Genomic DNA, 24090 nt, shown 5'->3' with positions numbered 1-24090 from the left:
TTAATTTTGAAGCCAGTGACTACTGGTGTTCAGCTTTATTTTTCTAGTGGGGGTGACGTGTTTTTGTATTTCTGATCTCTGTGGTAAAACTGTGGGAGTGTTGCATTGTGTGGGTGTAATACACAGACGCATGCTCTGTTCCAGTTAGTGTACCTTGAGGGACCTAACTAGAATAACTTTGTTACAAAACAAATATGTATAGAAAAGATGCATTCAAGCAATTGTATATGGAAAAGATACATTCAAACAACTATGTATAGAAAAGATACATTCAAACAATATATAAAAAAGATACATTCAAGAATTTTCCTCCCCACTAAGTTAAAATTTTAGGTTCTATCCCCTGCTATATCACTAACCTGCTTGAAATTATCCTGATCTTTTTTTAAATGGCTCTCCTGTTCCCATATACTTTCAAAAATCTCCTATAAAAATGTAATTTCTTTTTATTTAAAAAAGAGTGCTTGACTCTGTCAACAATTTAGCCTTAACTTTTTCCTTAAAATTAAAAAAAAAAAGTATTTGATCTTGAAGGGCTCTTCTGGCTTAAAATCTTTGTAAATTGGTGATGTGGACTTCAGAGTAGGTAGGAACAACTCCAGGTTCTAGGTCTTCCACATGATTTAGTGTGTGCCTTGTGTAAAGGGGTTTCTTTTGGGAATGACAGCCGCCTAAGGTGGTGTGATGTTTGACTGACTCTTAGTCCCTTGGATTAAAAAACATGGATGTTGATAAGATAATACCTACGCCTTGGCTTCTTATATGTGACTTGGCATTTTCTGATCTTCACAGCAATCTGCAAGGCTTAGTTATGACTGCTTCTCTTTTTCCAAATGGGGCTCAGAAAAGATGAACAGCTTGCCCAAGGTACTGAATCCACAGGTGAACCCTGGTCTGTCTGGCTCCCACGCCTGTACACTCCCAGCTACACCAGGCTGCCTACCTTCAAATAAGGCCGTCAGCTCTCTTGACATTACCCTTCGGAGGTGTTTATGAGTTGATGGTGCTCTGGCCTTGTATGCTTTTTTGGTTTTTATGTTAGATTTCTTTTCTTAATGGAACCCGGGATGGCAAATCACTGGTTTAATTTCAGATTGTTATTGGTAAGACTGATGCTCATGTGAATGAGTGTCAGGCATGGATCTGGAGGTGTATCTTCTAGTTGAAAATTTTCTATACGGCTTTCTTTTATTTATGTATTTTCATAATTTTTATGGCTTACGAGCCTAATGTATTTGTAATTAGGGGCATAGGGCTTCCATTTGTAAGTTGTTGCAGTTACCTCATCTCCGCCAGCATTCCTTCCAACCTCCGAGCTCCCTCAGTGGTGGTGATGATGTCAGGTCTGGGATCGACTCTGCAGGCTGTCTGTCGGCTGTTTATCACCATTAGCCCTCATTATTTTAAATGAGTACCCACCCACCTTATACTCTGTAACCACATGTTTCCAGAGCTTCTTTGGAGATAATATCTTGTAGCAACCCCCCCCCCCCCAACCTTACTCACAAATGTTTTGTAACTGAAGCCTAAAAAGTATGAGAGAAAACACATAAAGAGAGAACCTCTCTGGGTGTGTGAAACTCAGAACTATTTGAAAACAAGTGTTGCTCCTGAATTCGAAGCTTTGAAACAAAACTTCATGTCCTGTTTAACATACATTAGTTTGTAAATATGGAGTCCCCACTAATTGCACTTATAGCTCACAGCAAAACGGCCTGTTATGTCTTGTTGCTCTGGGGGGGGGGGGGCATGAGAGACTTAATATAGGTGCATGTGTTTTAAAAAATTGGAATGCAGAGAACACTGTGGTGTAAATTCTCTCCAATTATGTGTCTTTTTCTGGTGAGGCAATTAATCAGTTTTTCTGTTACTGGGATACGCACCTGAATTCAGGTGTGCCACACTTACAGGCAGCTGTAGGCAGGGCCTCCTTTTGCACAGTAATAAATTATGGCTGTCCTTTCTCCTTTTACTGGAATGACTCAAGAGCACTGAAATTGCGTGATATTTTATAGAATCATTTCTTACTCAGGCTGTCGGTTTGCCTTTCCCTATGCTTAAAAGTTTCGTTGTATCCTTAAGAACGATTTTATTGGTGAAGGCCAAACGTGCTTACATTGGGAGTCCCTCAGTTTTATAATGCCGAATTCATAGCCTTTACATTTTGTATTATGGTAAACTTTTCAAAAACATGCCCTTTCCATAAAATGAAGCTCTCATGTATTTTCATCGGGAAGGGTGTGCCCCTCCATGAAATTACAGAAAAAAAAGGTGAATCATGGAAGTATATAATGTCAGGCGTGGAAGCCACCCAGCCAATCAGTCAACTCCCTCCCCTCGGAGATGAGCAAACTGAGGCCTGGCTTACGAGCCTGATGTATTCGCAGCAGCGCCGGGAGGCGAGCCTGCTTGTCCCGCCCCCTATTTTGGTGCCATTGCTCCAGAATCTTGCTTGAGTGTCCACGGAAAAAAGCAACAAGTGGTTCTCCTTCCCTTCTCCAGGGATAAAGGTGGCTGGCTAAAGTCGTGTCGAAGCCCGTTTGAGCAGAATGATTTAACATGTGTTACTTTAACATGTACTAGTTTGTAAATATGGAGGAGAAATATTCTTGGGGAAGTATTTTAATTTTGTCTTTCTTAGAAGTTCCCTTTAATAGAATGAGTCGTTTTCAGTGATGATAAAATTTTGGAATGCGTGTGAATCTCGCTGGTCATCAGATTCATCTCAGAGAACTTTCGTGTTCTAGGAAATTGATATGACCTTTGGTTCCTGAATTGCTAAAGCTGTTGAGGGTCCTTTTTCTAATTGTCAAACAAAAGTGCTCTTCTTGAGATTCGGGGGGGCAGTGTCCCTCCTTTTAAAAAAAAAAAGTCTTGATGGGACAGAGGGTTTGCTTTATATTTGGACTACAACGGGAGGATTCAGATGCTGCTTAGGAGGGCTTGGAGTTGCAGCTAAGATCATGGCTCTGTTGTTACACCACGTGTTGGGTGGCCTTGGGGAGATGACTAGGTCAGTAAGCCTCAGCGTCCCCCTTTGTAAAGGGAGATTTTATGTGTAGCCTCATGGTACCTCCTACTGTGGTTGCCGTTTTTGCTGCCACGATTATTGTTGTTCCCAAAGTTTTCCAAACCTGTCTTGGGGAGAGCTAGGACCTAGAAGGGATGCCAGTTCCGTTTCTCAATTCCAGTGGGAGGAAAGATGGGGAGAAGGCACTCACCTACCACGGCACTGAAGGGGCCACCTCCTTGAAAAGAGAATTGTACCCGCCCGAAGTGTCACTGTGATCTGATTTTTGTGTGCTCCGTTTCTCTTCCACCTTCTTACGCCAGCATGCCTAATCTGGTAAAGGGAAGGCCACGGGTGTGGATTTTCATGGTGAATTGCGGAAAGGAGAGACCTGAGGGCTCAGCCACAGGCTTTATCACAAGGCCGGAGGCAGAGGAACCCGAGGGAGGCAACCGACCCATTGCATGCGTGTTGGGACTGTCCCCCGGGAGGCTGCCTTAGCCTGTCGTTCACGGCGTCGATGATAAGTGGCGTATGGAAGGAGAACGCCAGCTTAACAGGCAGCTGCCAGGGCAGAAGGAAATGGTTAATCCAGTGTGTGTTTGCTGCTTGAGTAGTGAATTCTTGAGTCACACTGTCAGGTGAATTCTGTCCTTTCTGCTGCCTCTCGAAGGGAAAACGGAACGGACTGCATACCTGTCATGTGTGCACTTGTCCCTGGCCTGCGTCTGTGCATGGGCTGAAAATGAAACCCGCTTACAGCTATTACCTGGAGGACTTTTATAGGTTTCGCAGAAGTACGACGAGGGTACAGCTAGGGCCTGTTTTATTGTTCCTGACAGTGGCTTGAGAAGCCGCCCTTGCCAGCAGATCTGTGTGTGTGTGTGTGTGTTTATATCAAGTCCTCGGGTATTTATTTGCTTATTTGTTTATTTTTAATCAGATGTAGCACTTTTCATACCACTGGGAAACCACACCGACCCCCTCATTGTATGTAGTTTGAGACATTTCCCCCAGGGATCCATAAAGGGGGGGGGGAATCCAGGATTTGGGTATGTTTCTAAATTATGGGACATAACTTACGCTGAAAGATTTAACTTCTCTCTGCTTTCCGCATTCTGAAGCCAAGTTGTGACGAGGCCTGTGCCTGTCTTCCAGGCTTGTTTTCCTTGCTTCTTTGCAAACACTCAGCACCTAATAATTTTTCTGTTCAATTAAATGCTTCAAGTCTGGTATCACTGAGTTAACAACCTCCTTAACTTTGTTTTCCAGGGATATCAGTATGAACAACATTACTCAATTACCAGAGGATGCGTTTAAGAACTTCCCTTTTCTGGAGGAGCTGTAAGTATCACTTTGAGAACTGTTGTTTGTTTTTTCTCTTATCTTTGGAAGCTTACAACAGAGAGAGTGTCCTGTTAGGGGACATACAGATGCTTCAGTGGGCTTTGTGCAGAGGAAACCATGCTTTTTGGGGACGAAACAAACTTGATTTAAAAATATATATATATCTTTATTGATTTCAGAGAGAGGAAGGGAGAGGGAGAGAGAGAAACATCAATGATGAGAGAGTCATTGATCGGCTGCCTCCTGCATGCCCCCTACTGGGGATCCAGCCCGCAACCCGGGCATGTGCCCTGACCGGGAATCAAACTGTGATCTCCTGGATCCTAGGTCGATGCTCAACCGCTGAGCCATGCAGGCCAGGCACAAACTTGATTTTTAAAGCAGTGTCATTGTTGAAGTTACTTTTGAAAGCCTGACTAAAAATGCTACTTCTGTGAGGCTTTTTTTTTTTTTTTGGCTGCAATTATTATAATCATGAAGGCTGTAGTGACACAAGTTAATTACAGTGTTATTTTGAGATAACAAGGCTGCTGTGTAATTACCATTGTTGCCAAAGGAGTTGCTGTATGGATGGGTAACGCAGCCATAAAAAATAATACAAGGCATGTCAGGGACAATATTGACGCAAGCGAGCAGAGGAGTGAGTGTGGGTCCCTTTGGACACGCGCAGGCGACCTTTGGGGACGGGTGAAGACATGGAACACCTTCTGGGTCTCTGAGAACACCTTTAATGTGGAGAATGTCAGTTGCATGTCACGTTTCCAGTTTAACCGTTTACATTGGGGAAAATTTCTTTCCACTTGTTTTTACTTCCATTTTGTTTTGCTCTCCCCATTTTTTTGCAGTTCCTCGTTAAAATAGGCATGTTTCGATTTTAAAGGAATTGGGAACTCTGTCATATTTTAAGAAGCCAGGTGAAAAAAGTAAAATCAGACTTGAATCAAGTTAAATATAGACTTCTAAATGACCAAGCTAATTGATTATGTAGTGGGTGGAGGTAGGAAGATGACAGTTTGATACCAAGAACATCAAAGAGATGCAGCCCTGAAGGAATCTAAATTCATGTTGCAGAGGGAGTCCTCGAGCCCAGCTGTTGCGTATTAGATGCAAGTCAGTGAGTGCCTCCTGTCTTAGATGGCCCTTCCCCCAGCCAGGGCTCAGGAATCGAGTGCAACACAGGCAGGTTGTGCTCCCTGCCTCTGACCGAGTAGTGAAATAGCAGTTAAGGATTTAATAAAGTTAAGGAGAAAGTTTTCTTCCCACACTACTTAGTTGAACATACTGTTCCCACAGCCCAAACTGAGCAGGGATTATTTACACTTCCAAGCTTGTGAACTGGGTCAAGTTACTTAACTTCCCTCTGCTCAGCTTCTTTGTCTATAAGGTACAGATATCAACAGCCCCTCCCTCATAGTATTGTGGTGAAGACAGAATGAATTAATAGATGTTAAACGCTTAGGACAGTCCATGAAACAAAGAGTGGGTTATGGAAAGGCTGGCTAGTACTTATTTTACTATTTTAAAAGGGCATTAAAAGAAAAGAAAAAGCAGTGGCATATATACCAAATGTTATCTTTGGGTAGAAAGATTAAATGTATGTTTTATTCTAGCCTTTATATATTTTTTTAGTGAACATTAATTATTTTGTAATATTTATTTTTAATTAAAAGTTTTAATTGAATTTAAAAGGAGTGAACTAACCCGGCCGGGCGTGGCTCAGTGGTTGAGCATTGACCTAGGATCCAGGCGATTGGGGTTCGATTCCCGGTCAGGGCACATGCCCAGGTTGTGGGCTCGATCCCCAGTCGGGGACATGCAGGAGGCAGCTGATCAATGACTCTCTCATCATTGATGTTTTTATCTCTCTCCCTCTCCCTTCCTCTCTCTGAAATCAATAAAGATATATTAAAAAAAAAAAAAAAGTCACAAAAAAAAGATAATAAAAGGAGTGAACTATGTATTTGAAGCCCCAGTCCTTACTTTGACTCAAGCTTTACGATGCTTTACCTATTTCTTTTTTAATATCCTTACCTGAGGATGTTTTTATTGATTTTAGAGAGAGAGAAATTGATGTGAGAGAGAAACATTAATCAGTAGCCTCCTGCACGTACCCCGGCTGGAGATCGAACCCGCAACCTAGGCATGTGCCCTGACTGGGGATCGAGTGTACAACCTCTTAGTGTACGGGATGACCAACTGAGCCACCTGGCCAGGGCCTTTACCTGTTCCTTTATGTTTCACACATAGCTTTAGATTTAGGATTAGTCTCCCTTTACAGAAGTTATGATGCAATGAAAGGACGTTAACAGGTGGGATGTGTCACCCACCGGGCGGGGCCTGGAGAAGCTCTCCTTTCTTTGGGTGGGTGGTTGTGTGCAGACCGCCTTTGTTGAGGCCTTCGACTGCCAGCTCCACTCTGAGGGGTTTGTAGTAGGACCTGGGTGTGGAGTCTAACCTGCTTAAGCTGTGCTTTGTGAGGTTCACATCTTAGGTTTCTTAAAATCTCAAATGACCAAGCTCATGTCAAGCCCATGAATGCTGTCAACCGAGACTTTTAATTGGAACCAAATTGAATGTGACCACTAGTTCTTTGTTAGCAAGGTCTTATTTTCCCTGGATTCTGCTGTCGCAGTGGTGGGAGCCCATCAGCTCAAGCCGGTACGCCTTCTCCAAATATTGCACGGGATTTAAAAACACACTCAGTTAGGAGAGCCAATGGTTAATTTCCAAGACTAGGTCAGAGTGGTCTTTCAGACTCTGGGAATACTTCAGGCATTAAAGGGAATTTTTTTTCCGTGTTAATATAAGCATGGTAAAAAGCCCATGTATTTTCTTTATAAAATATTGTAGTTGATTTCGACATTCCAAAATGATGCTTCCATGACTATTGTAATATTTCATAAACAGCCATTAGTCAAGGAGTCATCTGGAAGTCATTTAAGAGTCATTGTGAAGCTGAAGTCCCTGTGTCTGTAGAAATGAATGGTTCACTGAAGGCTTTTTTATTTTTTATTTTTTTTCATGATAATGAGGTGAGCCTTACAAGATGTGATCAGTTTGGCCAAATTTTATGATAATCCAGAATGCTTTAAATACTGGGTGGAATCAGTTCCCAGCTACAGATAAGAAGTGTTTATAGATATTTACACATTCAGTGACGAACACTGAATCCTGCTGTGTGTCAGATCCCGTGGTGGTGCCGGGGATACCAACACAAGCCAGTGTGGTCTTTGTCCTTGGAGTTGACAGTCTATGTAGAGCTGTGCTGTCCAACACCACAGCCACAAGCCACAGGTGGCTTTTTAAATTTAGATTTGAAATAATTAAATTAAATAAAACTTAACATTTCCTTAATCGAACTAGCCGTCTTTCAAATGGCTAGTGGCTATTGTATTGGACAGTACAGATGCAGAACATTTTCAATATTGCAAAAAGTTCGACTGGACAATAATGGTCTAGGGCAGCGATTTTCAGCCTTTGTCATCTCACGGCTCACATAAGCTAATTACTAAAATTCTGCAGCATACCAAAAAATATATTTTTTGCAGATCTGACAAGAAAAAACAGGTATGATTTTGATTCGTTCACACTGACGACTGTTGTTGTGCTGACTGTTGTCATTTTTATATTTGACAATCTAAGGGGAAAGAGGCCAGTGCCCCCGACTAAATGGGCAGGTAGGTATTGCAAGTTTTAGAGATGCTTGTGGCACACAGGTTGGAAATCACTGGTCTGGAGGAAGGGGTGGAATGAACACATTTAACCTACTTTTGAAAGTTTTATAGTTTATAAACATCATCACCTAATGATTACCACCCCCCGTCTCCCAGAGGATACAGAAACATAGGTTCTGGCTCTAAATTCTACACACAAAGTGTGAAATCTTGGGACAGCCTTGATTTTTGCACCTCAGTTTTATACTCTATAAAATGGGACTCCTTATGGAAGATGGGGTAATTTTTGTCACAGTGCTTTGTGACCATAAAATGCTATGTCCACTCTACCTCTTAAACGTCGCAGTCTTTCTTTTTCTTAACGCATTTGGCGGAGAGGTTGTTTTGTGTGGGGATGGGCGTTGGAGTGGGCCAATATAGGTTTCTGTTAGTGATGTGAAAGGAAAGTCAGAATCCTTGGAAAACGCTTGTTTAGCGTGGACAGGCTCTGTTGTCTGATGTCACGCGGCCACAACTATGTCCGGCCCTCCTTGAGACCTGTCAGGGCCTTGGTAGACAGTTGGGGAATGGCTGAAGTGTGGCGTTGTGGAATTGATTTAATTAGAACCAGTAGAAGGCGTATCCAACTGCGTTCCCATAGGCGACCACTAAAAAATCTGTGGATGTTACTTTGAGCTTGGATGTTGCAACAGCAATAGAAGCCGTTGCCAGCTTTGGCACTTGTACAGCTATTGTTTGATGCGCACTACAAGACTAGGATAATTTCATTTGTTTCAAAATGTACTTTGACTTTGGAACTCTTCACAATGCTTGAGTGAAACTTGGGTCTTTGAATATTAATCAAGATCATTGGGTTTTTTTTCCCATCTGTAGGTCAATTAATTCTAAATGGAGGCATTCTTTTACAAGAGGACTAGCAAATAATTTCAACAGGGAGATTTCAAATAAAATACAAACAGTGGGTCAAAACTAGTGATATATAGGTATTAGCTAATACATACATATACATAATATATATGTGCACTCACATACATACACACATGTATAAAAATTCACTACAAAATTTTGTAAGCATAAAGAATTTTCGCACATACCATTTACTCAGATTACACAAATGTTAACATTCTCTCTTTCTCTCTACACACATGCTATAAAATGTAAAATATATGTACATTTTTTTCTGAACCATTTGAGAGTAAGTTGCTGTCATACTGCTCCCTAACCTCTAAATATTTTATTTATCCCAAAAATATAAGGATTTTTGCTTAAATAACTTCAGTACATTTGTCAAACTCAGAAAACTAGCACCGATACATATTTTCTTTTTTTAAAATTTGATCTGTAATTCTTATTCAAATTCAGCAACTTTTTCACCAATGTTTTGTTGTTGTTTTTTAGCAAAAGCAACAAATTTCTGGTTGAAGATGCAGTATACATCCACAAGTTGCCTCTGGTTACTGTCTTAATAATTTGTTTTAAATTTCTATAACTGTTTTTTTGTGGTCTCTATCTGAGTTAATGCATATAATTAAAATTGGTCAAGCCAGGCAAAGGGAAATTATTTTAGGGTGCAAGAGAAATAATAATGGCAGCCAGTAATTATTGAGAGTTTATTATGTGCTAAAAACGTAATACATACTTCCTGATTTCATGCTCATAAGGGCCCTTTCGCTATGAGGTAGCTAGAATTTATTATTACCCCCATTTATAGATGAGAGCATGGAGGCTTTAGAGAGGGTAAAAACGCACTGTGGTCCTATAGTAGATAGCAGAGCTAGGATTTAAATATATATTGATGTGATTCAAGTCTTTGTAATTTCTAAGCCATAATATTGCCTCAAGAGGCACAGGACTGGAAGGAAACTTAGGAGACCAGCCACTCACTACTCTAAGTATGTCCATAGCTAACTATCAAAGGTGGTTTGGCTGCCCAACACTTCTTGAGTCAGGTCATTGAACCCAAAATTTATTAACAAAGAGTTGTTCCTCGAATGGATCTTCTTGTCCAGCCATACCACTTTTTTTGATGAAACTATCAAGGCCCAAGATTAGGTGAGTGGCTTGCCTGAAGCGCCGCGGTGAGCATGTAACTGAGCCGGAATGAGACCTGTAGAGTTCAGTGTCGTTTCTGCTGTACCCTCTCAGTCTCTGCAGTGTTTACATGGTCTCAAATAGCCTTACAGGATTGTTCTCTTCTAATATTTACAAGGAATTTCTTCTGCCTCTAGACTAGACAAGTTGGACTTGCTCAACACTCCCTTGATGAAGGCTTCTCAGATAATAAGCTCTACCAACTGCAGTAATTTCCCAGAAAAAGCAAGAGTTCCTCAGTTGCTCTAGCGATACTTGACAGTTAAAAACATTGTGCTCTCGGAAGCATTCTCTTATTCCACTTCACAGTGCTTTGGTAAGATGACAGGGCAGCGCAGATCACCGCCCTTACTGTCGGGAGTACACAGGAGCCCACGGAGGAGTGTAAACTGTCTGATTCATACCATTTTCTATGTGTCCTTTGGGGACTTCTCAGATTAGGGAGTAAGGGTGAAAAGAGAGAAATAGGAAGAAACCTTGAACTAAGTGACCTACTATGTACCAGATAGGGCCTCCTAGAACAAACATTGTTTTGTTTTAACTCATAACCTCTGGGAGCTATATTGGCTCCCACTTTACTTATGGGAGGCTGAGTTTTTCCTCAGTGAGGTTACGGAACTTTTCCAAGGCCACGTGGCTTGTTAGTAAGGGACCTGGTTTCAGTTCCAGGTCTGACTGGGCTCCTGTAGATGTGGAATGACTTATTAGACAGTTCATTAATTCAGCAGCTTTTTGTTAGGTAAAACAGCGTGTTCCGTGTTGAATTAAATGGGATTCTTGCCTTCAAGAGAGGTGAAGGGTGTCCTGGAGTTGTGGGAGCTCATAAGAGCAGGGAAATAGCTTCTAGCAGGACAGATTAACCTCATCTAAGAGTTGGCATTTCTGGAGAGCCCCGAGGGGTGGTGGGGGTTATTCATGTGGAAAGAAGGCAAACAGGCATGAGCAGAGATACGGAGACAACTGGGATAGGCGATAGGAATGGTGTGGGGCTTGGTTTGTTTTAGCACTGAATTTGTCAAAGGAAGTTGGGGGGAAGAAACTAGGAAGGAGCTTGGGGCCAGACTGAGGGCGTTTCTGGGCACGCTAACGAGGAATGTCAACGTTTTCGTGGTTATTGGAAGTTTCTGAGCTGGGAAATGACTTGATCACGTCTGGCCTTCAATCAGTGTCATCCCATAGCAGAGAGCAGGGCAGTGGGAACTGAGAGAGCGCAGGGGCCAGAGGAAGATGCTGAGGGCAGTGGGCAGGTGAGGGTGACGAGAGTCTTTACGAGGGCAGGGGAGAGGCGGGAGGAGGGAGGAAGGGCCCGTGGAAAAGAGGCTGTGGAAAGAGCATCAGGAGGACGTCTCAGCGGGGATGGCGGGTGTCATCGATAGCACTTAACTTTAAGGTGGTAATTCAGAGAGTCTGGTGGTGCTTTGACAAAGTTAAAGCCAATGCAGAAAGAGGAATTGTTTCAGGAGAGAAGATGTTGCGTGTATTTTTGAACGTACCTATTGGCTTTAGGTCAGATCTGGGTAGGGGCATCTGGAAATCGGGTGTGAAGCTGACAGTGGGGATTCATGGGGATAGGCCACAGAATAGTGTCATGGGTATAGATGGTGGAGTCTTTCTTTTGAGGCGATTACTGGAAACATTAGATTAGAAGAGCTTGCCAAGGGAGAGAGGCTAGATGAAAAGGGAAGGAGGCCAAAGACAACTCCTTGGGAAACACTTGACTCAGGGTGTGGTAAGAACAAGCGCCAGAGAAGCGGGAGAATCAGGGCAGAGCTGTGCCCCGGGAGCTGTGGGAGGGGAGGCTTTTCACAAGAAAGGAAGAATCAGCATTAGCGCGCCGGAGAGAGGGGCCCGTGGCCAGATATTGAGGAAAGGCCTGGAATTTAAGTTTTTAAAGAACCATTCAGTAGGGTTGTGAGAGAGACTTCGGGGTAAAAGAAGTTCATCAGGAAGCAGGCATTTGGGGACTGCTAGTAGGTGGTTTCTGGTTTTTGGAGAAAAGATAAAGGCTGGAATCTAGACTGCATTTGACAGGAGTCCACAGGTTATTTTAAGAGCTAGAAACCCCACTGAAATGTACAAGAGGATTGATTGTTTCACATAGAACTAGGAAGTCCAGAGGTGGGGTTGACTTCAGCTGGTCCTGGCTCTCAGGGTTTAAAAGTTATGAGTTTTTCTCATGCTCTACATTTCTTCGCTTCGGTTTGTCTCTACTTTTGTATTTTGGCTTTAGGCCTCTCTCCTCATAGTGGGAAACACAGCCTTTGGTAGCTCCAAGCACATTGTTGCATCTTAAAATCCAAAATGAATACCTACTGTCTTCCTCCCTGCTTTCAGCAGAAAACTCCTGGGAGGACTCTGGTTGTCCAGACTTGCGTCACATGCCTGTCCTTGAACCAGTCTCTCTACTGTGTTCAGGGTGGTATGGGCCAACCGGGGTCATGGACTCATCCGCACTAGAATTACTCGGATGGAGAAGTCCCCCTTCCTCCCCCAAAGGAAGCAGAAGGGGGAAAGAAGACATGCCTGGGAGAAAGAAATTCTAGTTATGACACCTCACTAGAATCTAGTGACTAGACACACTGTGGTTATCTGTTTAACTGGGTCAATCTAAAATGAATAAAGGATGGCAAGAATAGAAATGTCCCATTGAAGCCCAGTTAATTTAAATGTAGAGTTGAACCAGAGGGCTCTGTAACTGTCCTCTGGTGATTAGTAGCCTAGATGTGGAGGCGATGAAAGATGTGGTGTGCTCAGAATTTGGGTTGGGAAAGTCAGGATTTCATAGGAAACGAGAAATCAAGCAGGAGAGTCAAGCAATTCATCGTTAAAGTGCTTGACATGGGATTCAGAAAGCGTGGAGAGGAAAACTGAGCTTGCTGGCTCATTCATTTATTTACTTTAACCAAAGCTAACGACTTGTCCTTTGACTAAAAATAGTAGTGACTACAAGTAAATGAAAACATATTTGATTTTCTAGTAGCAAGTTTGAATTTTCCAGCAAGGAAATAGGCTAAGTCATTTCTTTCATGAATTGTTCATTCTAAGCCAGGCCATGCTCATTTAACACAGTATTATGCTCTTTAGTAGAACCTTTAACTCAGAATTTGTTCATTATTTCCCGTTCACTACTTATTAGTTTCATATATATATATATATGTGTGTATATATATATATGTGAATATATATATATGTAACAATACTCTTTGATGTATGATATATTCTTTGATATTATGTTGGGTCTATCACAGAATATTATGTTGGAGATGCTAGAAATATTTGTATCAAAGACATACTTTTCTTACTAAGGAAATGATTATAAGATTAAATGGATATTCAGTTTTTAAAATCTGGACTCAGATAAGGAGAAGAGAGTAAAAAAACCCACCCATTATCTCACCACGGAGAGACACCTGTGGGTGTATATCCTTCCAGACTTTGCTGAGTACATGTGTGCAATTTCTTTTTTTAAATGGAATTCTACCATATAGATTATTTGTACTGTATTTATTGTTTCACATTTTATAATGTTTCCATATTAATAAATCTAGTTTTGCCATCATGAGTGTATAGTATTTCATCATTTGGATGCTTCACGTTTTATGTAACTGATCTCATACTGATCAAGTGTTTGTTTACTCTGTGTCATTATGAACAGCAGTTTTAGAAACGTTCTTATTCTGCCTATCTTTGTGTATTAAATGCACTTTGTGCTGCTTTCACCAACATCGGATGGGCAGTTTCCCCACGGCCTCGTATCTGTATATAACCAAAAACTCAAAATAACAGTGACTTAAGCACATTAGGTCACACACAACACACACACAGCCACTGTGGTGCATCACAAAGTCAGCAGGGACTAGGCCACGATACTTTGCCCTGCAGTTCTCAGTGTATAGCTACCGTATCATGATAAAAAAAATAACTGTCTGCTGGAGCTTCAGCCATCACGAGCCGGTTCTCAGCAGCAGGGAGAGTGAAGGAATAAAGACAGAGGTGGATATTTTCCAGAGTCAACCAGCCGCCTGAATATACCATTCAATACTCCACTTCCATCTCATTGGCTAGAATGTAGTCACATGCCACAGTCAACAGTGTGATGCTGGGAAATACGACCTTTGAGCTGGGCATATTGTTGGCTGGACTAAAATCAGGGCACTATTACTAAGTAAGAAGGTAAAAATGGTTATCAACCAGTTAGGCAATTAAGATACTTTTGGCTGCAAGTAACAAAACTCAATTCAAAGTAGTTTAAACAGTGAGGAAATGTATCATCTTGCATAACAAGAAAAAAACCCGTAACAAGGTGATAGGACTCTTCCAGGATTGGTCAGTGGAGCTGTTAGGTCTCCTGAAGAACACAGGTCTGTCCATCTTAGTCTGCTCCCCCCTGTAAGGCCAGCACCGAGCCTGCAGCCGCTCCACATGCTGTATTCAGACTTGATGGCGTCCAGGAAGAGAAGAGGGTCATCCTTCCAGTGTATGTCTGTTTAGGAAGAAAGCTACTTTTCCCAGAAACCCCCAGCAGACTTTCTGTAACCAGAACTGGAGTCCCAGGTCCATCCCTAAACTAGTCACTGGGATGGAACCAGCGTGACTGGCGAAGGCCAGTTGGAGCTGAATCACGGAGCTGAGTCTTGTGAAGGAGGAGGTATTTGAACAAATGCAGGCTCTGCCAGGAGACGTGAGTGGAGATTTGGTAGGCATCCAACAGTGCCTGCTACTGTTCCTGTCCCATTCACGCCTTACCCATTCTATACAGTCCATTTGAGCCCTTTCTGCCATAGGAAGCCTTCCCTGTTTTTTCTTTCGCAAATCCCTCTTACGCTTTCTCTGCTGCTCACCTTAACGCTGGGTGAAGGGCCTTGTTATTCTGTGCTGTAGGTGTGTCAGTATGTACTTGTTTCTTCAACTCCACTGACTTTTTTCTAAGACCAGAGCCTGTCCCCTCACTTTCCTGTATGACCTTTGGCGATAGTGACCACATTTTTGAACTTGAAATTGAAGGAGGGGGTAAGATGAAGGATTTATTTTGAATTTATTGAAGTGAGAAACCTTATCAGACTATATAAAAACTAAATTCCATTGAAGTTTCATGTTCAATGAATCATCGTCATTTATAAGAAATGAGAAATGTCATAGTAAAACTCAGTACCTACTTTGCCATACCCGTGGTGCTTTGGCCTGTAGTAAAAGGTCAATTTTGTTGGTTGATGTTGGTTGTAAAAATTTTTTAAAGCTGTAAAAAAAATTTTTTAAAGCTCTATTTCCTCATATGGGTGGGTATTGCATGTATTTATTGCAAGAGTAAATGACTGGATTGTCAGGATAACTTTGCTCAGGAAATGTAACTATTGCCAGGGTTTTTATTGATCTACCCATAAAATAAGTCTTCTGTGGGTTACTATAAGAGGAAGTGGAAGATACAAAGGCCAGTTGGTGCAGGTGGAACTTAAGTTTCTTTGACTTGAATAAGCTCTTTTAGTATGTACACGAGTTCTAGATGGCCTGTAGACAGACTGTTAGCAGGAACAGGCTTACTTTTGATAAGCATTACTGCTATAGTTTTGTGCATTTAAACAGAAATATGTAATATGATATACGTGTGTGTCTGTGTGTGTGTGTATGAAATAATTGTCCTCTGTGAAGGAAGACTACTTTTAAAACCTTGAGAATTTCTGTAATGGAGATTCTTAATACATGTATGTTGCATAACACATATTTAGTTTTCACATATACTTACATAAAAGTTATATGAAGATGTAAAACTCTTCCTGGTATGTGAAGAAATAGGGAAGTAAAACATTATTGGTTGAGAACTTTCTGGTATACTGTACCAGATGAGGGTTATTTAATGCTGATAATCAAAGAATGTCCAAGGGGAACTGTACAGTACACTATTTAATTGTTAGCCCCCTGTGTTCATTAAGAAACTAACCGCATTCTTTGGTTCTCTTAAAGTCATTCATAGAAAACAACATAAGATGACATTGTTCCATTTCTAGAATTTCCATTATTTTATTTACCTTGCTTTATTTCTAGGCTTTGTTTTTTAGCTGGGCTGTAGGGCCTTGGGCAGGGTGTGGAGGAAACAGAGGCTCACTTTCCTCATCTGTTTAAAAACAAAACAAAACAGGAGGGGATGTGATGACACTAAGCCTGCCTGGCCCACTACCCAGGGTTGTTTTAAGGGCCAATGTAGTAGGATTACGAAAATAAAAAGTGCTATAGAAGTGTTATGTTTTTGTTACTATGGTACCCAACATCCCTAAATGGGAACCAGTACACCTCTTGAGGTCTTTATTTTTCATGGGAGGCGGCAGAGTTCTGAGCCCATAGTAGGGCCTTAACATGTAAATCAATATATGATGAAGGACTTATATTAGAAGTATGTATTATAACTACTTTAAAAGGTTGTCCAAATTTTGGATACTGCTGGTTTCAAATAACATTGAATAAGATAATGTCACTCACCTTTCCTGTGGCAATATTTGCCCCATTCAGTGTTGACCTGGAAATACCTTCTCTGAGGGCAGTGTCATGGGCTAGTGCTTGTGTCTGTTGTGCTTTGCACATGGCATGATGTGGTGCTGATCCACTTACTTGAGAAAATTGAACGGCATTGCAGGAGATGCAGCTCGGACGTGTTTGGGTACAATCTGTGATAGTTCATACATGTGGCTTCAAAGTAAGATCTTCTGGGTGGGGAAATGTAGGTGTAGAAAGAAATGGTGGGGGAGGAGGGAAGGCATTGCCGAGGGGAGATAAATGTAGCTCAGTAGGGAGGGGCGGTGCTCGAATACTCTTCTGTCAGGACTTGATAATAGCACAATGCTGGGCCATCTGGTAAACCACCTCTGCAGAATGAAGGTCGTCATGTGAATGAATGGGAGGCCGTGGCCACTCTTTCTGACTTGGTCACCTATCCCCCAACCTCTCCATAATGTGGTGGAGAAATTGCCGTGAGTAAAGCTCTCTATGGTTTGTGTGGAGAGCGTGCTTGGGCCTTACTGCTACAGTTGTCTCGCCTCCCTCCGCCTGTTCCACCCCAGGCTCCTCACAACAGCTGCTGGGAGTTACTAACCCTCATCTGCTCTTCCCCCAGCTCTGTGCATATGTCTAGTCAGTGTATATTGTCGTCCTTACTCTACTGTGCTTGGCTAGGATTCCAGCCAAATGGCTACAATGAAATATTTTTATTATTTTTTTAACAGGCTAGAAGAAACCTAAATCCAGGCATTTCTCAGAGAAATAAACACTCATTGGCTTACTCTCTGTCTCACACTTGCCCCTCTTGTTTCTTTCAATGGCTTCCCAAGTGAAGAAACCCCCGTCGAATTCAGCGCACAGATTACCTTCTGCCACTGGCCTGCTCGTTCATACACCCCACTGACCAGTGCCCGTTCAGCCAGCACTGTGCCTGCCTCCCCTCTCCTGGGAGGGGTGCCAGATGGAAAAGATCATGTAGCCTGTGCATTAAGCATAGAGGATATGACTGAAAACTCCAGCTTCCCCTGAAAGGAGCCCCTAATGTGAATCCATGGACCTTATGAATAATAAATACACCCAAAACCAGCTCGTAAAGGCATTACACACTGAGCCACTTGTATCCTGCCTCCTGGAAGGGCTCCAAGTGCAGTGGGAGGGCGGAAGTCTAGGGGATCGCTCCACCCTTCCTCGGCCCCCCCCCTCCAGCTCTACTCTCTCTGCTTCCGGGACTGTTGCAACAAGCAGAATAAACAGGAGTTGCCTCCAGGTAGCCTGGGTCCCATTTGAAGTCCTGCTGGACCTGTGCTCAATCTGCGTGATCATGTGCACGACCCGGAGCGTGTGGAGATAATACTGTTGACCAATGGACTGGTGTTGCCATGTTTAAAGTCCACCCTCCTCCCCTTAAGAAAATATCCTCCCAGAATATGTTAAGAAAGAAAATTGTTGCCATAGCACTCTAAAATCTAGCCAAATAGTTCTTTCCTGCTAGGACAGCAGAGGGGAGTTGAAATGAATCGAGGCGCAAACATGCAGGAACGGGAGATAATCAGTAAGCTCTGCCGCTCGTCAAGTAGCAGTGCTACCTCTCCAACCCGGAGCCTTAGGCTGGGGCTTGGCTGAAGCATCCCAGCCAATACCAAGGGCCTGCTACATGCCAGGTTCCACGCAAGAGGGTGCGGAATGAATATAACCTGGTCCCTGCTCCCTAAGGGACGTGTGATACAATTGAAGGAGATACGACAAGTTCGTAGTAACCAGAGGAAAATAACCAGAGAGAACGTTGGCTCTACAGATGCCTGTGGAATCCAAGGAAGGTGATAGCGTAATGGGATCACATTGTTGGTGGTATCCAACTTGGACAGTGAGGTTGATGGGCAGAGGCTGGAGTTGAGGGTATTTCAGGTGAAGGAAGTGTCATGAGGAGAGAGTTGGGGGTGGAAAAGCAGAGCGTGCTAAGTTGCAGATACAAGGGTCACCGGAGAAAGAAAGGGTCATGCTGAAGGCCTGGCTCATTCAGCAGAGAAAATGCTCAGAGCTGTGCTTTTTAAGGTTTAGATCTTGTGGTATACTTAAGCCTTTTGAGGCTGGAGTCTCGTGGAAGTTCACAACAATAATACAGGAGAAGAAAAAATGATGGCCTAGACGAAGGTGACAGTGAGAAGAGTAAGAGTAGACGGACTGGCTGACACCTTGCAGCCAGGCTCTCTGTGGTCTCTGGAGACAGAAGGTTCAGGGTGCAGAGGGGAAAAAAGAATGTGTTGCCTGAGATCGTATACCCTTAGGACACAGAAGACCATACCACCTTCAGCCTTCTGTTCTCTCCCTCAGTTTTTTTCTTTAGGGCTTCAGGGCCATTGGAAAAATAAGCAAAATATATAAATAGCATCATTTACCAAATGAGAAAGGTTTTCTGGAGCCAGCCCATAGGTCCTCATGAGGAGAGAGGCTGAGAACACTGTTGGGTCCTGCAGAGACAACACCAGGCACGGAATGGGAAGTAGCTGGTCTTTGCCTGGAAAGGGCCCATGGTGACAAATTCTTCCTCAAGATCAGCCACCTGTTTTTCCTTGGGAGTTGCTGAAAAAGCACAGCAGAGAATGTTCTATGTCCCAGTAGAGCCCCAGTTGGTTTAGGGCATGCCCTGCACCGTCGGGCATCCAGGGATCCCTGCCCTCCCATCATCTTTGGCTACAAGAAGGATAGTACTGTTAGCCTGTTGGTAACTCCTCTATAAAATTGCAGGTCTGAGCTCCTAATGCCACAGTCCCTGCTTGTGAGCTCTGGTCAGCTGGGTGAGAACTGTTGCAACTCAAGGCTACTGCCCAAGTCCATTGTGTTCCACCTCTCTGGGAATTGTTTCCCAATCTCTTGGTGACACACCAGAGGCATCACTGAGGTGCAGAGAAAGTAGATAAGCTTTGGAGCCAGCCAGGAATGCTGGCTCCTCCGCTTACCAGCATGTGACTTAAGCCAAGTCAGCTAACCTCTTAGGGACTCAGAGAAGCGTGGCTATTGTCATGAGATGATTGAAATGAAAAGGAGTGTCTGTAAACCACTATCACTGTGCTTGTGACCACTGTGGGCTTGTTACAGAGTAGGTGTTTCCTTCCAGAGATTTGGGGACTTTGTCCCCAACCCTGTTATGCACTCACTTTGCTCTTTCTGGATGTGAGATTTTTTTTTTTAATGTATCTTTATTGATTTCAGAGAGAGATAGAAACATCAATGATGAGAGAGTCATTGATCGCTGCCTCCAGCATGCCCCCAAGTGGGGATCGAGCCTGCAACCCTGGCATGTGCTCTGACCGGGAATTGAACCCCGATTGCCTAGATCCTAGGTCAATGTTCAACTGCTGAGCCACACCCGGCAGGGCTGGATCTGAGATTTTTGAACATGAAGCATCCCCAGGGTCTGCTGTAGGAATTACTGGCCCATAAAATAAGCAAAGAGGCTTCAGAGGGTGCAGCTGCTGAAGCTGCAGAGCCCTCACCAAGCCCTCAACAAGTTTGTTATTCATTAGCAGCAGCTCGGTAAATGTGGGTAGAGGCATTCCAGAAGGCTCCCCATGATATGTTTACCCCGGGAAGAAAGAAGTAATCCGAGGTGGTGTGAGGCAGTGCGCCCCCATCTCAGCATTATCGCCATCTACCACATCCTAGTGGTGTTGATTTCTCTAGATAGTGGGCTTGCATTTCAGGATAAACCACACACAGAGAGCTCGTTCGGTCATTTCCATGAACGATAAATCGCGGAGAAAGAAAGGGTGCTTTTTGAAGTTGGCTTACTTTAGTTTTCCCATGGCTCATAAAAGGGCAGAGGTTTGGAAAAAGGAGGCAAATATTTTGGCTCATGTGGTTAAGCACTCTCTTCTGTTGACAAGTAAAGGTAATCAGGTTCTCTGCATTTTGCCATCTTTGTTAAATTGTAAAATGCTCTTTTTCATGAGCTCCAATGCAATAGACCGAACTCCTCAAGGAAAGTCCGTAGATATGGGGACATTCAAAGCTAATATTAGAGACAGAAGAGTAAGAATCCTGTAACAGCCTCAGTGTGTTTACGTGTTTGTTTTTTGGCAGACTTGACTATTGAAGGCTAGTCTTTCAGATAACATGGAGGTAGACATGGGATTACTTACAGCCCTGGGGGGAAGGAGGCTACTGCCCCTTATGGTCCTTATGTTCAATTTGATCTTTTAAACACTGCATTACAGCTGTGAGCATTATCAATTGAATTGGATTAGTGAGCCTGGCGGGGGGGGGGGGGGGGGGGGGGGAGATGGGGGGAGAAAGCCCCTGAGAGGGGCCTGCAGCAAGCCTGCACAGCGGTGTAGACTGTGGGATGCTATGGCATTGGAATGGAAGCATTTTTGAGGAACAAATTCTGAGAAAGCAGTTGTTTACTGTTGAGTTGGCATGTTGGTGGGTGGTAACAGAGGGGTGAGATGCATGCCCTGTTCTTGGAAGTGTTTGTACTTGGCCTACAAGCTTACTGTTGACAGAATAACCTTAGAAGGTAGCCTGTGACCAGGTTCAGCTGAGTTCTAAGAATTCCTACACCAGGCGTGTTCATTAGAACTGAAATTTTCACAGGAAGGAACTGGAGTTGGGTATTTAAGGGTGATGATGAGGTTGAGAGGTGATGCATTGGGAGACAGAGTGGTGAAAATGGTGGTCTAGAATCAAGAGGATTTGCTGAGGAGGAACATTTTAAAATGGAAGCACTGAGGAGGCCTTCATCGGCAAGCTGTCATTGCACATAGGGTGACCTCTAAGAGCTAAAAGGTCATGAGCCTGGATTGTGGGGACCTCAAAAGGCAGGCAGTTTAGAGCTTAGGTGCTGGGGGGCCTTGTGAGAAACCAAGGGCATGGTGAGAGGGCTATTTAGGAAGAATTTAGTTTAGAGGCATGTGTTCAAACTGCGTTAAATCCTGTCCCTTTTAAAAATTAACTTTATTGGGGTGACATTGGTTAATAAGATTAGATAGGTTTCAAGTGCCCAATTCTGTGATCCATGATCTGTATATTGCAGTGTGTGCCCACCACGCAAAGTCAGATCATCTTCCGTCACCATATATTTACCCCCCACCTTCCCACTGGTAACCATCCTCCTGTTGCCTGTGTCTGTGAGTTTCAGTTTTATAGTCTACCTATAAGCGAAATCATATGGTTCTTAGCTTTTTCTTACTGACTTATTCACTTCTCTTGATATTCTCAAGGTCCATCCATGTTGTCGCAAATGGCAGCATTTCCTCTTTTCTCAGGGCTGGGTAGGATTCCATGGTGTATATATATGTACCATGTCTTCTTTACCCCGTCATCTATGGAGGGACACTTTAGTTCTTTCCATGTCTTGGCCACCATGTGTTAAATCCTGTTTTACAACTGTGGTGTTGCCTGAAAATCCAGCATTGTTATCCTTGCTGTTGAATAAGTGACACACTTGCTCTTGGTTTCCGAGCCCTCAGATTATTTTACGGTTCACTCCTCCACCCACACCCACACCCACACCCACACCCATCACACACACATCTTCAGTGCACGTTTCTATGTTAACACTAGGTCAGAATCAAGTGTTAGCCTTTTCAATGCCAAAAGCATCCTATTGTTCGGAAACAAGTCAAGGTGCGTAAGAGGAACAGATTGGAAGCAAGGGGACATGTGAAGTCTAAGAAAAGAATGTTGTGTGCCTGGCGCTTAGTAGGCACTTATATCTGTTAATGAGTGAAACTTTTTAGGGAATAAATGAATCGGCGAATAAAACTCAGGGGTGCAGGTTGCTGCGGAGAAAAGAGGAAGAATGATGGAAATAGGCCATTTAGGAGGAATTAATGTGATTTGGTGATTATGTGATCCTAAGACATGGGGAGGAGAGAGAATTAAAAAAAAAAAAAATGGATATAGAATCTCATTGCTTGGGAAAAGTACCTCTGACGGAACCAGGAAGCTGGGACCGTGCTGCGTGTAATCCTGTGGGCGCACAGCTATCGTTTTAAGCCAGGACGTGGAAAGCTCCTTCAGTTCACCTCTTTGTAAGGTGCTTCTATGAGTTGCGGTCCCATTTCCTGCTTCTCTGTAAAGGCCTCTCTTCAACTTTTCCTCCCATTTCTGTGTGCCTGGGAAAATGGGAAAGTGGAGCTCAGTATGAATGGCGTGCTCAGATTTTTTTACAAAATGACCCACTAATTCTGTTCTTTCTTATTCCACGCTTACTCCCACTTAAATTTATCACTTCAAAATTATTTAGAACAATGCTTATTTAAAAAAATATATAGGCCGTTTTTGGGAAAGTTATGCTTGCAGTGACTTTTGCTTTTTGCCTCTCTTTTGCATGGAATATGCTGCCCTGGGTTATGGAGAGATGACAGGCGACTTGCCTGCAGAAGGCCTTCCGCTGACAGACGGGTTTGCTCTGATCCGAACAGACACTCCTGCCTACTGGCCAGCAGTCTGCGTTTACGAGGCGCTTGGAAAACAGCGCAGGCTGCGGAGAGTGACCATGAAAAGCAAACTTAATTTGGTTTAATGTGTTTTGGCTTGCTTGACCTCCCCAGAATAAAAATGTTCCTGCTTAAATGATTGTATTGGGAGTTTTAAAAAAAATCTAGAGACGTTTGTCTCATTGGAAGAATCTTGGGATCGCGTTTAAGTCCATGTTTAATGTCAGATAGACTTGAGAAATGTTGAACATAGAGCTTTAATCACAGATTAGGTTATTGTGAGTCCTGAATTTTAAGAGTCTGAATTACAATTTTTCCCCCCTCTTGCTACTTTTCTTTTTCTAGACGATTGGCTGGCAACGACCTTTCTTTTATCCACCCAAAGGCCTTGTCTGGGTTGAAAGAACTCAAAGTTCTGTAAGTAATGCAATTTTAGAGTTTCGCAGCTGGCTGTGTATTTTCTTTCTGCATAGTCAACATGCTTGGAGCTGGGTTAAGCACAGTTTCTTTTAGCTCAGGATTAAAAGATTTAAGGAGTGGCTAGTGGGCTAGTGTTGGGAGGCTTAGGGGTTGATTTAGGCAAACTCAGGTCCAGATAACATAAGTTAAAATCTAAATAATAGGTCTTCTGACCTCTAGTGCATTATAGTTGAATGCTAGACTTTTTATGTGGCTGATGCACTGAATCAAATTCATATTTAAGCTTCACTGTTTGGGTTTTGTTTCTGCCTATTTTATAGCTATAAGAACATTGAATTAGCTGACCCTCAAGGGAAAAAGGCTTACAAGAGTTCCAAATGTAAAAATCATTTTAGAGCTAAAGGGAATTGAGATGCTGGTGACGTCTGTGAGCCTGTGAGGGATCAGAACATAAATACCTGGCAGTGGTCAGGAGTTCAGAGTGTGGCAGACTGGGGAGCCAGGAAACTGACTGACAGCCCCACTTCTACAGCCCCACTTCTACTGCTGCAGTCCTGGGTGACCATCTGCAAGCCACTAGACCTCTCTGGTTCAGCGGGCCCTTTACCATCCCGTCCTGTGG

At 43.1% G+C, this 24090-nt stretch overlaps 1 protein-coding gene across 1 annotated transcript in view; it reads left to right on the top strand.

The window, feature by feature from the left end:
• LGR4 (leucine rich repeat containing G protein-coupled receptor 4) overlaps positions 1-24090 on the top strand; it is a 90630-nt gene that overhangs the window by 42387 nt on the left and 24153 nt on the right. The window contains exons 2-3 of the mRNA XM_081154570.1: positions 4283-4354; positions 23394-23465. Of these exons, the coding sequence (XP_081010696.1) occupies positions 4283-4354; positions 23394-23465 (144 nt within the window). The remainder of the gene's footprint in view (positions 1-4282; positions 4355-23393; positions 23466-24090) is intronic.

This window comes from Miniopterus schreibersii, assembly GCF_964146895.1.
Source record: "Miniopterus schreibersii genome assembly, chromosome: 12".
NCBI classification, from domain to species: Eukaryota; Metazoa; Chordata; class Mammalia; order Chiroptera; family Miniopteridae; genus Miniopterus; species Miniopterus schreibersii.
The sequence above is the reverse complement of the archived record's forward strand: the minus strand, read 5'-3'. Positions and strand labels throughout refer to the sequence as shown.